This window comes from Nilaparvata lugens, chromosome 10 (genome assembly GCF_014356525.2).
Source record: "Nilaparvata lugens isolate BPH chromosome 10, ASM1435652v1, whole genome shotgun sequence".
NCBI lineage: Eukaryota > Metazoa > Arthropoda > Insecta > Hemiptera > Delphacidae > Nilaparvata > Nilaparvata lugens.
Window position 1 is genome coordinate 16,305,601 of NC_052513.1, and position 16,444 is coordinate 16,322,044.

At 32.6% G+C, this 16,444-nt stretch overlaps 1 protein-coding gene across 2 annotated transcripts in view; it reads right to left on the reverse strand.

Annotated features, from left to right (window-relative positions):
* LOC111054893 (protein-L-isoaspartate O-methyltransferase domain-containing protein 2) overlaps window positions 1–16,157 on the reverse strand; it is a 33,451-nt gene extending 17,294 nt beyond the window's left edge. The window contains exons 1-5 of one of the 2 annotated variants that reach the window (XM_039436436.1): window positions 16,015–16,157; window positions 9,425–10,478; window positions 7,914–8,065; window positions 4,247–4,381; window positions 669–772 (exon numbers count right to left, since the gene is read on the reverse strand). In XM_039436436.1, coding sequence (XP_039292370.1) covers window positions 669–772; window positions 4,247–4,381; window positions 7,914–8,065; window positions 9,425–9,579 — 546 coding nt within the window. In that variant the 5' untranslated portion in view covers window positions 9,580–10,478; window positions 16,015–16,157. Of the gene's footprint in view, window positions 1–668; window positions 773–4,246; window positions 4,382–7,913; window positions 8,066–9,424; window positions 10,479–13,351; window positions 13,495–16,014 lie in introns of those variants that run through there. The other variant, XM_039436437.1, reaches the window with a different exon arrangement.
* Between the last annotated feature and the right edge of the window lie 287 nt (window positions 16,158–16,444).

The window sequence follows — 16,444 nt, forward strand, 5'->3', positions numbered from 1 at the left end:
AATTTATTGTGATTAGATAGAACATTTCTGAATGAACTATGAATCTTATTATAATTTCTTCTTTCATAATTTTTTTATGCTTTTGTACTCCAGAGCGAAGCTCGGTTCCCGATATTTATTACAAATTGAATTCACCAACATCAACGATAAAATGAAGTGTTTTTCAAATTAAATTCAAATAACAAACAAACGAATTAATTACATTTGATAAAACCAAACCAGCTGTTCACTTGGTAAACCAATATCAAACTGTAACATTACAGTTATATCATTCATTCCACCTCAATATGGTGAAATTCCACAACAGGTATTGTCCTTCAACAAATGTTGGCAGACTATGCCGTTTCAGTCGCTAAGGAGCGTTGAAACGTACAACATCGTGTGTTCGTTGTCAAGAGTTTTTTCTTAGAAACAATGAATCTGCAGTCACATTGCAACGTTTAGAGTTGGACGTGGAGATGCAGGCCTGATCTAAATGCTGTACTCCGATGGATTGCAGCGTTTATAAGTACTGATTCTGTGATGAAAAAGAAACACCTAGTCTTCCCTGTTATTTTATTAATAAATGCACTTTAATCATTGAGAAATTTCAATGCAATTTAGAAATACCATACAATATTGTTCAGGATTCATTTGCAACTGAAATAGGCCTCAAAATAAAAATATACCTTGATCAATTGGCGCATATATGGTTCGTGACCCTCAGGGCAGGCCGCTCCACAGTAGACCCGATCATACTGACGACATCCGGACGGAAGACACAAACCGTTTCCTGCAATGCAAATCAAGAGAAAAGTTTTCAATATCCTATTATATTAAGCAAGCAAGTATGTATTTATTTGGTTATGTATTTATGTATGTCCAACGGATCTCGAAAACGGCTCCAACGATTTTGATGAAATTTTCAATATATAGTGAGGTCCACATTATAATGGCAGTGTACGATTGACAATACTGTTGCTGTCCTTTCCTATCATACAAAAAAACAGATAGAACTATCCTCTCTCACTTTGCAATGTTGTCTTTTTGCCAGAATATTTTATATTTACTTTTGACAGTGACTACAAAACTGAACAATCAATTCTCAGCCGCCATTTTTTTCTTCATTCTATCAAAATACTTGAGTACACAAGTCGTATAGGTAATTAATTTAAAATGTATTTTGAAACAATGAAATAATTTTTAAACATTAACGTACGAGAAACACAAATTAAAATACCTGAAATGACATTTTAAAAGTTGATAACTAATCATCCTAGACTTCATCCAGGCTTCAATTAGCCTACCCGTATAGGTTAGACCTACTCATATCGGTATAAATAATATTGAAAAGTTATTTCAGGATTAATCCATTGAAATTACTTATTTCTAAATAGGATTTTTATTTTTCTATTATTTTTAAATGAAATTGGAATAGAATACCTACCAAATAACTCAATTTCTGTTGTTTTGAAATTCAGATTGTTGTATCAAAGCTTTTTAAATTAGCCGCCCTTTCAGGTTTGTATGAAAATAAAAATCTGATCTCAGTTCTGTTATGAAAGTAAATTTTTGAATCAAATTATGAAAAAAAAATTTTCTTGATTAATTTGACATTTAATTGATTATTTTATTAAGGAAATTATAATTATTATTAGATTAAATATTTAATAGGATGAATTGAGTAACAGCTGTGTACAGTCAGTGGCAAAATGGAGAGACTTGGCAACGTTTTTCTCCTATCTTTCTTCACTGCCATTATAACGTGGACCTCACTATAGGATATTCTTGATATAAAAATTCGATTGCACAGGGTCTCATTCCTGGGGAAACTCGCTGAAGGACATGAAAAGGATAATAATTATTCATCCTTGGAAAAACAGCTGAGACTTACGTCGTCTGTCGGTAATGGAAGATGCGAGTGCGTGTGTGGGAGTGAGACAGAATTATGTTCAGCTGTTGAACTATTGCAATCAATCAGCTTATCTCACGAGAAATATTATCTGGTGAGTTAATTAATCGACATTATCAACAAATCTGATTTGCTGACATGACCAACGATATGATTTTATTCAAGATCCATTATTTTTTATTTATATAAACTAATATTTTAGCAAACATAGTATATCATTCTAAAATAAAATACCTATATCAAAATTTTCAAAGTTAATTATTATTTTACAGTTTCAAGTGATTTGGTTTGTAAAAAATCTAAATTTGAACTTTTCTGTTTTCAAATGTTTGGACTGAAAATCGGACTTGAATTCAAAAGTGTCTGGAACATAACCTACTTTTTGGACTATGGTATTTTATAGTGTAAATACAGCAAAATTCGGGGAAGAAACAGTTTTGGGCTGTGCCTGTTAGTCCTTCCCCAATCATTTCAAAGAATTGTGTTCTGTTTATCAATGAATAAAAATAAATATGAACTATGCTTTTGTACTCCGGAGCGAAGCTCGGTGCCCCGATATTGTTCATGTAAATTGGGGAATACTCTAGTGAGGTCACGTTATGGTGGCAGTATTTGATCAACATCGATGTTGCTATCCTTGTCTATCATGCGACAAAGCAGATAGCGCTATCCTTTCATGTAGTGAGGTCCACGCTATAATGGCAGTATTTGATTAATATTGGTGTTGCTATCCTTGTCTATCACCCTTGTATCTAAAATATTTATTCATTTGATACAAACATAGAAAGGCTCATTAAAATGTGCGATGATGTTCTTCTAGTGAGGTCCACGTTATAATGGCAGTGTTTGATTAGCAGTGGTATTGCTATCCTTGTCTATCATTCAACAAAGCGGATAGCGCTATCTCTTTCTCGCTTTGCTCTGTTGCCAGATCGGCTTCTAACAATGTACAATTAATAATCAATTAACAAAATATTTCATCTTAATCATTAAAATTCATTATGAAATTATTGAAAAATATAATTTCGTGCTTAATAGAATATATGATTAATTATTTTAAACGAGAATAACAGTAAATATTACTCCAATAAACCTGTATCAGCTACCGTCAATAGAAGGCATTGACAAGACTGATGTTCGGCAACGTTGTTCTCCTATTTTTCTCCACTGCCATTATAACGTGGATTTCATTATATCCTTGTCTATCATTCGACAAAGCAGATAGCGCTATCAACAACTTTGCCAGATCGTTTTTATACAATGTAGAAATATATTTAATTAACAAAATATTTCATATCAATGATGAAAATGTATTATTCAATCATTGAAATATATTCTTTCTTCTATAATATTATAAGATATAATATTGATTATTTCAACAAATATGAACAGTTAATATAAGATAAACTGGTATCAGCTATCATTCTCGCACTAAACAGAATAATAATAATTATTATTAAACGAAAATCCAAATTAAATGCTGTAATTCACCCCGAAGACTTCTGCTACTGCAAATATTGACAACAGGGTAAACAGCTAGATGAAAATTCGATGAGCGCTACTATTCAAAAATTATTTGTCAGCCCGGGAATCGAACCCATGGCTGGCCGTTATGGCTTCGTATAAAATGAGCGCTGCTATCCAGAGATTGTGAGTTTGGTGTAAGGGTAAGAATTCCTGACCAGCAATTAGGAGGTACTGGGTACGATTTCCAGGGCTGATAAATAATTTTTGAATAGTAGCGCTCATCGAATTTTCATCTAGCTGTTTACCCTGTTGTCAATATTTGCATTAGCAGAAGTCTTCGGGGTGAATTACAGCATTTAATTTGGATTTTCGTTTAATAATAACAACTAGTAGTTCTGTGAACAGTAGACCTCACGCAGTATTCTCATCCACAAGTACCTGATTGAAACTATAGACCTTATGGAAATACAGCAATTGACTGGCTTCTCCACACATCTGTGTAATCACTTGTCAGCTGATTTATGATGAATAATACTATAGTTTGATTTTTACTCTAATATTGGCGTATGAAGGATGATCCTTTTTCCTTTTATATTATCCTTGAAATGCGAAATTTCCAAAAACCTTGTATATACGTCGACGCGCAATTAAAAACGGAACATACCTGTCAAATTTCATGAAAATCTATTACCGCGTTCCGCCGTGAATGCGCAACTTATAAACATATAAACATTCAAACATCAAGAGAAATGCCAAACCATCGACTAGAATCTTAGACCTCACTTCGCTCGGTCAATTAATTCATAAGCATTTGAATAATTGCAATATCTCAGTAATTTCCATCTGTATAATAATAATTGTAGTTATTTTTTGAAAGTGAACACATACCTATCACAAATTTCGGCTCACAGAAATCGAAAGAATCTAGGGCTGATGACGTTTTTTTGAATTCATCCAGTTTCTTGTTAGCATACTCCACGACGTCTTCGAACATTTCAATGCCATGGTTCACTCCGTGCGGACCTGTTCAAACAATGACATAATAATAATAATAATACTAATAATAATAATAAATTTATTTATTCTTCCAATTTATACATTACATATAATCAGAAATTATGAATAGTAGAGTAGATAATTATATCACATCAACAATATTGCAAATTATAAAATAACATAACGAAATAATTAAAAAAATAGCTTCTATCATCGATCATTAGTGTATTGTTGTTTGTTTTTATAAATAATGTTTTTACTCTCCTTGCCTTATTACCATAGGTAATAAAAAGTTAGGCTAATATTAATATTTCTAATTATTATTAATTTAAAGGTAAAATAGGTAATATTTCAAATTTTCCTATTACCATAGGTAAGGAAAGTCTTTCCGAAAAAATTAAGGTACCCCAATTTCTAAATTTCTATACGTTTCAAGGTCCCCTGAGTCCAAAAAAGTAGTTTTTGGGAATTGGTCTGTGTGTGTGTGTGTGTGTGTGTGTGTGTGTCTGTGTACACGATATCTCATCTCCCAATTAACGGAATGACTTGAAATTTGGAACTTAAGGTCCTTACAATAATTATAAGGATCCGACACGAACAATTACGATCAAATGCCATTCAAGATGGCGGCTAAAATAGCGAAATGTTGTCAAAAACAGGGGTTTTTGCGATTTTCTCGAAAACGGCTCCAACGATTTTTATCAAATTTATACCTAAAACAGTCATTGATAAGCTCTATCAACTGCCACAAGTCACATATCTGTAAAAATTTCAGGAGCTCCGCCCCATCTATGCAAAGTTTGATTTTAGATTCCCAATTATCAGGCTTCAGATACAATTTAAACAAAAACTTTGAAGTGGAAAAGATTGAGCATGATAATCTCTACAATTAATGTTCAGGGACATTTTCACCTATAATTGAAAATAAGCTCGAAATTCGAGAAAATGTGATTATTCAATTGCAAACTGTTGGCAACTGTTGATTCTATTAAAACATTCACTATGAAGAGATAGCAGACCTCGTGTGTCTCCAGCGTTATTGTCCTGTCACCAGCTGGTTCAGATCTTTGAATAGTAGACTTGAGATGCGCGTGAACACTAGCGTCAGGTGATCAATTTTCATAACGGCAAGGAAAGTTGTGTGAGTGCACCACATCAGATTATTAGTAAATTGAATAACTTTCACAAAAAATATTGATATTTTCTGAAAATTTTTGTTTTATTCAATCAACAATACCATGAAGAATTCATCCTCTTAATCTCATGGATTTATCTCTTACCGAATTTGAAATGTTCTGTTCGATACATTTAAACTATAGGCGCTCATATGTCAAAAAATAATGATACGATAAAAAAATACGTTTTTCTGAGATTTTTTTCATTTTGATGGCTTGATGATATACAAATCGAAAAACTTTGAAAAATATCACCAGTAGAAAGTTTATTTTTAGCCTTTGCACAGCCTTAAGCTAATTTAACCCGTGTCAGTGACAGTAAAAACGACCGGTACAGTGAGAATATTATTCCTAAGAGTTCTTATGGGAGTGTTTCTACTCGTTCGACCGTGCTTAGTAGGATCAGTCCAATCAGAACTCGTGGAAATTATATTTTACTGTGGTACTGTGCCAGTCATAAGTGGAAATCCAGCTTTAAACATTTAATCTTTAGCATACAAGCGTAATTTTCTAGAAAACTTCTGAATAAGAATAATTTTATTCCTTCAATGCATAACAATGCAATCGGAAACGTCAATTTGTTAATAATACCGTACATAACTTCAGGTTTCAATCTCACAATCGTAAAATGTACATCTATATAATAAGAGAGAGTAGGGTTGTGTTTGTTCGCATCAAAACATGTCAACGCACATACACTCATACACACACACACACACACACACACACACACACACACACACACACACACACACATACTGGAACAAGGCCACAAACGGGGAGGTGAGAAATGAACATAAAATGCGGGGAGGCTGATTTACACACATGTTAGAGATTCAATTTTTGTTTTAGAAGGTATATTAATGTGTTTTAAATACAATTGTAACATTTTTTTATGTTAACTTGAAAAAAATTACGCATTAAACCTACAAAATGGGGAGAAATGTGTGTACACTTTCACTGCACTAACCGGGGAGAAATGGTGTGTACACTTCCAACCCACAATCCGGGGAGAAATTGTGTGTTTAGTTCAACTTAAAAAAGTGGGGAGAAAACCGGTTCTTAACACAAGTTTTGGCTGCAACACTCATTTTGCGAGGCTAAGATTTAAATTTGCAGGGCCGCCTATAGCGTCTTATTCAAATGATAGTGAATATCTTTTTCACAAGTCGATAAATTCAATTGGTTAATTCGGAATAATCTATATAATAAGAGAGTGTAGGGTTGTGTTTGTTCGTTTTTTTGCATCAAAACGTGTCAACTTGTGGATTGCATACCGGAAAAACGGGAATGATTTAGATCTCCAAATTTTGCACATAGATTCTAAAAATATCAATTTTGTGCACCTCGATGCCCAAATTATAATTATCCTTCTAGATTTTTCAGAATTAGGCCTGATGTTCGAATTTCATTCATGGGACATGCAATTTCATGCGGCATACAATGTTGTAAAATGTGTTTGTATACAGGAAGCTCACAGAGAAATTATTGATACACTGGTAGCAATGCGTAGCAATATGTGTTTCGATACAGGAAGCTCATGTTTCGATACAGGAGTTTTGATACAAATGCTGGCAGCCTATGTATCAATTCAAATTCATTTATTTGCCTTAAAATAATACAGATTGATAAAATAAATATTTTAACTTACAGAATGGCACTACCGGCAAAGAAAACTTGTGCGCCGGCAGTGAGTTTGAACAACTAGGTACAGCAAACATGTCAATAGAAAAAAAAGAGCTAATTCAAACCACTAGAATAAATAAAACTATGGAGACCAGGTCACATCTCAATACTTCGGTCTTGATCCAGTTCTCAATTTTTGTTTTAAGTGCTTTAGAGGGTTTTATTTTTATAAAATGTTCTGGAATAATATTCATTAGTTTATTTACTATGTAGTTGAATTGTCTTCTGCGTATAGTTAAGTCAGTTCGAGGAACAATATATCTGTTTGCAGATCTGAAAATATAATTAGTTTGATGCAGTGTAAAGATATCTGTATGATTGCTGATATTTTTAATTAGATTAAATGATACTGATAAGATGTTACAGGACATATACAGATCACAGGTCACATAATAATTATATTATAAAGGAAAGAATTGGCTATAAATTCACAAATGACGCATCACCACGTCTCAACTGATTAACCTGACATTTTGTATATCGATTCTTAATTTACCGAGGATGGTTATAGGCCTATTTTCAATTCTTCAAGATTTCAGTAGGTCAAGTTCTTAATTAGACCCTTGCGGAGCACGGGTTACCTGCTAGTAATATAATAATTCATCTATACAAGGTATCATTGAATAAAATAAAGAATATACTTTAAATAGGATAAAGTCATACAACATAATAGAATATAGTCATTCAGTAAAACTCACCCAATATGAGGCCAACCATGGTGTTGAAGTAACCGGTCCCCGAGCCAACGTTGAGGAAGCTCAACCCGGGTTTCAACTCGAGACTCTCCATGACCTCGCAGTAGACACATGGCGACGACATGTGGATGTTACCATCCTTCCAGGCTAGGTCCCTGATACCACAAACACTCTTGATATCAATTATGATTAATCGATTAAACACTCTTGATATCGTCTATAATTAATTGATTAAACACTCTTGATATCGATTATGATTAATCGATAATTATTAGGGATCGATTAATCAATCCCTAAATACAGAGTGACACAGAATAACGGGAACTTTTAAAAACGCCATAAAACATTAGTGGGAAGGGCAAAAATGATTTTATTCAAACTAATGTAAAGTTCAAGACTAGCCATTTGAGAATCATTAATAACATTTATCACTTTTTGACAATTACTTCTTCAAGATGGCTTCCTCCTGAACGAATACGCTCTTGAAATGTGTGTTGACAATTCCTCATTGATCGCTGAAACATTTGCGTTTCCTGGTCCCATGATCTGTCCACCTACGATTTTCTGTTTGTGGAGCTATCTCAAATCAAACGTTTTCACAACTTGACCAATAACTGTGGTTGAATCATAACAGACAATTCAAAATGAAATTGACAATATCCCAGCTGAAATGTTGCAGGAATCTCAAAACAGATGTCAAGAGTGTATTCATGCAGGAGGAAGCCACCTTGAAGAAGTAATTGTCAAAAAGTGATAGATGTTATTAATAATTCTCAAATGGCAAGTCTTGAACTTCAAATTAGTTTTAATAAAATCATTGTTGCACATCCCACTAATGTTTTAAGGCGTTTTCAAATGTTCATGTTATTTTTTTAAGGTTGCGTTTGTCTATTATACACTTATTCTACACATTTCTCTTCGAAATTAAATTTTCTACTAGTTCTGTAAGTGAATATTTTGTGTTTATTGTACATTTAACATGGTAAATCTGCTTCAAACCTTGAAGAAACTTGTTTTTCGGGACCAAGTTTCGCGTATTTCGTCACATATCTTGAAAATTACTGTAGATAACGGTCTGGAAACGGGTTTTTTCAATTTCTCAGTTCATTTTACATAAAGTGCGATGAATTTAACATCTTCTAACAAATACCCGTAGGGCAGGGGAACTGAAATTCAGACGAAATCTTTCACCCTGTATAACTCGGACCTATGTTGATTAGAACTTTTTTTCTTCTGTGAGGAATCACCCCCTGGCTTATGGGCACTTTTTTTCAGAACACTGTATAAGTTATACTTACTATTCCCCCAGAAGAAGATGCTGTAGCATACTTAATAGGAGGAATGCATCCTTATATTATGGTAAATTGATTAATTTATGAAATCGGAAATATCGATACAAAAATCGAGATTTACCCAATATGTATCAAAAGGTAAAAAATCGATACATTTTACCGATATATCGAAACCAATGTATCGATATTTCCGATAAATCGAAATTTGGTTGTCATCCCTACCTGTAGGCACTGTCCTTCTTATCAGGCAGAAAGTAGAAGCCTCTGTCGACCGCTCTGAAAACATCCTCGACCATCGTCGTCTTTATATACTCTCCTTCCATCAGGTTGTCGACGAGATCGTCATTGTCTAATCCCGTACTCACCGCACTACCCATGGCTACTGCTTGTGAATCGTTTCAAATTTGGACACTTTTGTATCAAATTCGGCCACTTCTGTATCAAATGTGGCCACTTCTGTATCAAGTCAACCGTTTTCGGCAAAACGTATCACTGGTGAAAATAGAATCCTTGTATCACAATACTCATCGACCTATCAATTTTGGATCAAAACAATATTGTGTATCACTCTGGTGTGGTCGTGGAATTTGTATATAAATCTTTAGTATCAAGCCAACAGTTTTTGGACACTGTAAATATTTGTAATCTGGTGAAAATAAAATCCTTATATCATCGACTTTGTATCAATAATTTAGAATTGAGACAAGATTTTTATCACTTTGGTGTGGAGTGGTAGCAGAATTTTTATCACAACAGTAGGTCCCTAGACAAGTTTGTATAAAATTTGATGGAGCACAATGATTAGTATTGTCTCAAATTCTATCACTTTGGTATGGTCACAATATTTGTATCACAACAATACGACACTGGACAAATTTGAATTGATTTTACTTTGCTATGTTTGATATCTGTTACATGTTGCTTTGTTAATTAAGCTGTTATCAAACCGCCGCTTATTATATCTGTATCAAATTTTAATCTGTATCAAAATCTCAATTCGAATCAATTTTGTTGAACACTCCACTTGTGTGTTATAAGTACCTAACAATGTTCCGATTTTCTGTATAACTTTTTATAACTCCATGACTTCTGTAACACTCAAATTACTCCAGAACTTGTCTTATAACTTATGTTGTAACTTTAGTATTAGTTTGAAGACCTGTGTATAACTTATGTTCTGCTCCACACAAGTATACAGCACTCTGATTATGTATCACTTGTGTACTGCTTGTGATACACAAGTGAAATCCAGTTAATCCGAGATTACTGATGGCACCTGAAACACACAAAAAAAGATTTCAATAATCAATGTCAGTAATTACTAAGCACAGTAATAATCAATTATAATCATTGATCAAACAAAATTACAGATCATTTTGTTTTCATGATAACAACCGCTCCACTTATTTCTTACTTACAAAACTAAGTGACTTATAAACTAACTCATATAAATAATGACCATACAACGTTCCAGCCTATTATGTGTATTATCATAGCCACCTTTAATACAATGCCCCGGCCTACGATATTGCAACGTCGCAGCGTAGGCCTAGAATCTAAATGTGCGTACAGATATACGCGCCTCCAACATGCTCCGCGCACGCTCCGATCATGAACGTTACGGGAGATGTTAGCTCTTCTCGCGTTCCACTCTTGCTCCCCGGTCGATCATCAATCGATCTGCTCGAGTGACGTTCGATTGCGGAGCAGAGCGAAAGTCTGTACGCACCTTAATACAGATTGGTGAAAAAGATCAGCTGGTATTTTTATAATCTTTTTCACCAATAATGTATTGGATTCTAGGCCTACACTGCGACGTTGCAATATCGTAGGCCGGGGCCTTGTATTAGAGGTGGCTATGGTAAGGCTCAACTCACACTTAACGCGACTCAGGTCGAGAATAGACTCGACTCTAGTCGAGAGCATGTGTTTTCAAATGGTGGCTATGGTTTTATTCTATGTTACTTTAATGTGCTTGTATCAATTATTCAAATGACCACTCATACAACAATTTGTATGACTATATATTCTGACTTTGCCTTGTTTACATTTTTTTGTATTGGCTGTAAATAAATTGAATTCAAATTTATTTTGTAAAACAATTTTATCAATTATTGCTGATGAATTATGAAATAAAAATGATTTGATTAAAATAAAATGAAATTATTTATGAATTTTATATATTCTGACTTTGCCTTGTTTACAATTTTTTTGTATTGTTGGCTGTAAATAAATTGAATTAGAATTATTTTGTAAAACAATTTTATCAATTATTGCTGATGAATTATGAAATAAAAATGATTTGATTAAAATAAAATGAAATTATTTATGAATTTTATATATTCTGACTTTGCCTTGTTTACAATTTTTTTGTATTGTTGGCTGTAAATAAATTGAATTAGAATTATTTTGTAAAACAATTTTATCAATTATTGCTGATGAATTATGAAATAAAAATGATTTGATTAAAATAAAATGAAATTATTTATGAATTTTATATATTCTGACTTTGCCTTGTTTACATTTTTTTGTATTGTTGGCTGTAAATAAATGGAATTTGAATTTCTTTTGTGGAACAATTTTATCAAATATTGCTGATGAATTATGAAATATAAAATTATTTGATTAAAATAAGATTAAATTATTTTTGAATTTTGAGCCAATTTTTAGCAACTGCGCGTTGAAAAACGAATTATTAGTAGGACAAGAAACACTGACACGGTTTTTAGAGATAACCGAACGTTAGTAAATTGCCAATCTCGTAAATTTAATTTTATTGCCTCTTAAATTGAAATGTCATCGTTAATAAACCATAGAAATACTTCCTCCATAAAAGAATGTCACTAATTTAGTGGGGGAAAATCTGAAAACATAGAAAAACACGGAATATGATTTCAAATGATAGGTCGAATTGAACTGAGGAATCCCAGCTTTCAGAACTACTTCAATAGTACGAACCACCTTTCTAGCAAAATTCAAATGTTATTTATTGCACAATTATACAATATTGTAATATCGGGGCACCGAGCTCCGCTCTGGAGTACAAAATCATATGAAATTTATTAAGAAAGAAGAATTTATAATATATCTATAGTTCATACAGAAAGGTTCTATCTAATCACAGTGGATTGAGATTATTTCCCAGAGGAATGCAAAAATTTCTCTCACAAAGCATGTTAAATTATCCAAATCAGAGAAGACCATTTCAAAAAGATAGCTTATCAAATTGGTTCTACTGGAATTAATCAGGATTAAGATTCAACCGGCTCTGATTGAATGATTACAAAAGTTTAACAGCTGAGTCATAATTTTGTCTCAGTTCCACACACATGAACTCGCTCACTCACTTCTATAATCAACAGACGACAAAATTTCCAGCTGTTTTTCCAATGTTGTTAATGTCCTTCAGCGAGTTATCCCAGGGTTGAGACCTAGTGCAATCGAATTTTTATATCATAAACCTACTTTATTCCAAATTTGGTGAGAATCGTTAGAGCCGTTTTCGAGATCAGGTCACGTACAGATATATAAACATCTGACATCAACATATAAACAGAAATTGCTCGTTCAATAGTATAGGATAGCCACGAAGAAGAAAAAAAAGAAGGAGAAGAAGGAGGAGTAGTAGAATAAGAAGAAGGAGGAGGAGGAGAAGGGGGATAAGAAAAAGAAGAACGAGCTTCGACTATATTCAGATATTCTACAGTCCTCTGAAATGATCTGGAGTCTAGAGCAGTGTAAGGCTGGTGACACACCGATTAGTCAAGACAAGACTAGTCACGTTTAGTCACAATACTTCACATAGTTGCTTATGAAGACATGTCTAATTGCAATGAATCAGTGCGAGCTGCGTCATAAGCAACAATGTGAAGTATTGTGACTAAATTTGTCTGATCATGACATATTGTCTTGACTAACTGTTGTGCGCCTAGCCCAAAGGTGAAATTTCCTTAGAGGTATCTCGAGACGCGGAGACAATACATTTTACATCAATAAACCTGTATCAGCTACCCTCTATAGTAGGCATTGACAAGACACAGGATCAGCAACCTTTTTCTCCTATCTTTCTCCACTGTCATTATAACGTGGACCTCCCTATACATTTTTCTTAGAAAATCCTTATATCCAGTACACTGTGCAAAATATTACCTCTGTCACATGGAAAGTACCTAAGAACCTGATCAAGCACTAATTCAATATTTTATAATAAACTTCCGCAAGAAATCACACAATAAAACTTTCACATAAGACTTCACACTACTCCAACAACAGCCAATGGTATACTAACACCATTTCAGTAATACGACCATCAATTACTATTTTACGAGATATTGCAGTTTAATTATAAAACTGATTGGTGAAATTCAACTGATAATATATCGATGAACTGTGAACTGAGATAATAGCTGTATTGTTCCACTATCATACATTTGGTAACAGAAATTCATTAATGAGAAATTGTGTAATTCAAAACAGACTTCAAATAATGATAAACCCTAGTTCCTGTCATAAATAATTGAAAATACACATTTTTATAAAAAAATTGGAGACACCAAAATAATGGATAATTTTGAACTGTGTTATCATATAGTTGACCGATTTTTTCTGAGTTATGCCTCAGCAGAAAATTAAGATTTAGTTTCACAACATCTCAAAAATGATTATCTACATTATTTAATTATACTATTTCAATAGCACTTTATTTTATTAATCTTACAATTATTTTTGTACTTTATTAAGATTGAATCTTGAAAGATAATACTTGATATTTGTTGTCAATTGACTATTGCATACTTGTTGTAATTAATTTATTCATTTATTTAATCATATACAAATACAATCCAGGTAAAAACAACAGGCATTCGCCCAAAACTGCTTTAAACCTTAATTTGGAATACATAGTCTAGAGGTTATGTAAAAATAATAACTAATTCACATACTATTTTGAGACCAAAAAATGTATCTACTACAATTTTGAATTTATCAGATTAATTAATTTCAAAATACAAATCCAAACAAAAATCTTCCTTCACAATCACCATAAATATTAAAAATTTCACTTAATTCGTAATGATTGCAATATTCTGATCGTATTTACTGTATTGTGTAGGAGCATTCATTTCTCTATATTAACTGATTTTGTATCATGATTATTGTGTCTACCTAATTAAAAAAAGGAAGAATGTATGCTTATGAAAATTAATAGAATTTAAAAAACGGTCTCTGAGACCGCATGCCGTAGTTAAGGGCATATTATATTACTTTGTAGTAACTAAAGGTTAAAAACGCCATATTCAGAAAACACATTCCCAGTACATTTATTTGATACCTTCGTTAAAAAAATTTGCTTTACAAGAAGCTATGATATAAAGCGCAGATTAATATTTATTATTAAACGAAAATCCAAAATGCTGTAAATCACCCCGAAGACTTCTGCTAGGTACTGCAAATATTGACAACAGGGTAAACAGCAATATGGATTTACCGCATTTAATTTGGATTTTTGTTTAATAATAATTATTAATTTATTAGCAATTGAATAAATGCAATATCTCAGTAATTTTCATCTGTAAAAGCTCAGATTGTTTAGCACAAAAGCCTTCATCCTGTAACTTCAAAACTCGGTCATTTCAAAGTCAAGGGTATTGACACATTTTTTACAAATAGTATGTTTGTCTTTTCGGTCTTAAAATGGTATAGTTTATCTCAAAGTTTGGAAATTTCTGAATAAATGATTTAATTTATTTGAGAAGTATTTTTTAATGTAAAAATGATTTCTGTGCGTTTTGAATATTGTAAATTAAGTGTAACTAGAGAATGTTGCTGATTAACCCTGTTAATTTCTTGAATGAGAAAAGCATATTTTTTTTCAAGTGAATATCCTCGGAGAATATTTTTTGGTACCATTTTCGAAGCATTTGGTTGAGTAGGTGTAGGTGATGCTGGCACCACATACTAAATGTGCTTACCTGACTGTGCTTTTTTGGACAAGGGAATGAGCACATGTTTTTTAAAGTGAATATTCTGAGAGCACATTTTTCGGTACCATTTATAAAGTTATAGCCTACTTCAAATAATAACTGATAAGTGTGCGTAATATTTCTGAAATTGTCGTGCTTATATTATGTTTATTAATAAGTGGAAAAATAATATTCTTAGAATAGAATCTATATTATGAATATTAATATAACAGTAGGACATTTTTCAACAAAAGAGAGTAAGCTATCTACACTGCCATTTAATATGTGCTCCAGCTTTATATCTTCACGAGAAAAAGTTGAAAATTAAAGGGACTTAATGGCAGCTTAGAAACCTTTTCCTGATTTCTTGTGATTGTGAATGTACCATTTATTGTCTATTCCCGATTTCCTGAATTTATTTAAAAATTGATCTGTGGTAATGACTACCGAACTGAAGGTATTAATATCCAAACTGTCAATGATAAACGGTAATATTTGGACAGGAATGCTCAGGTCAATAATGCTACTTAAAAATAGATTTTACTGGACAATTAAAAAATCCTTTTTGAATGGACATCAATGTAGAAATTTGTCAAAATAACTAGGTAAGAGTTACCTAAAAAAACTTTCTGATAACAATTGGTGAAATACGACGCAATATTTTATGTAAGTGAAAAAAATTAAAATAACTGTAGTCTAATATTTTGATGCAAGATGCAAGCAAGTGACACCTTCAATCTGTATGATGTATCACCAACAAGCTGTCACAAGTAGTAATAATAATAATAATTATAAGAACACAATATAGACAATTTTCAAACTTGAATTACTAAGATAATTATTTCAACTTACAGAAGTGTTGAATCAATACGTAAATTACATTGAAACCATTTATTAGTTAATATCACAATACTTGAATAGTATTAAAAACAAAACAGAAAGAGCAATAAACTTCACCGTCTGTGATGGCCTATTTTTCGCATTCTTGAGTAGAAAGTAACGGTAATAGAGTGGCCGGACCAGACTATAGTGAAGGTGAAGGTCATTCCTTTGAGTCAATTTTTTAAATAACTGTAGACAGGTTCATAGTTATGGAGGTCAAGATTGCTCGTATTGGAAGTGAATGTATCGGTTAGTCGATAAATGTTCTTCAAGTTTGAGTCATCGACATTTTGAGAGATAACTTTTCAAATAAAACTGTTAAGTGATCAATTTCAAATTTTGCATAAATATTACATATCCACCAAGAATGATATGGGCTCATATTAATTTTTAAAATTTA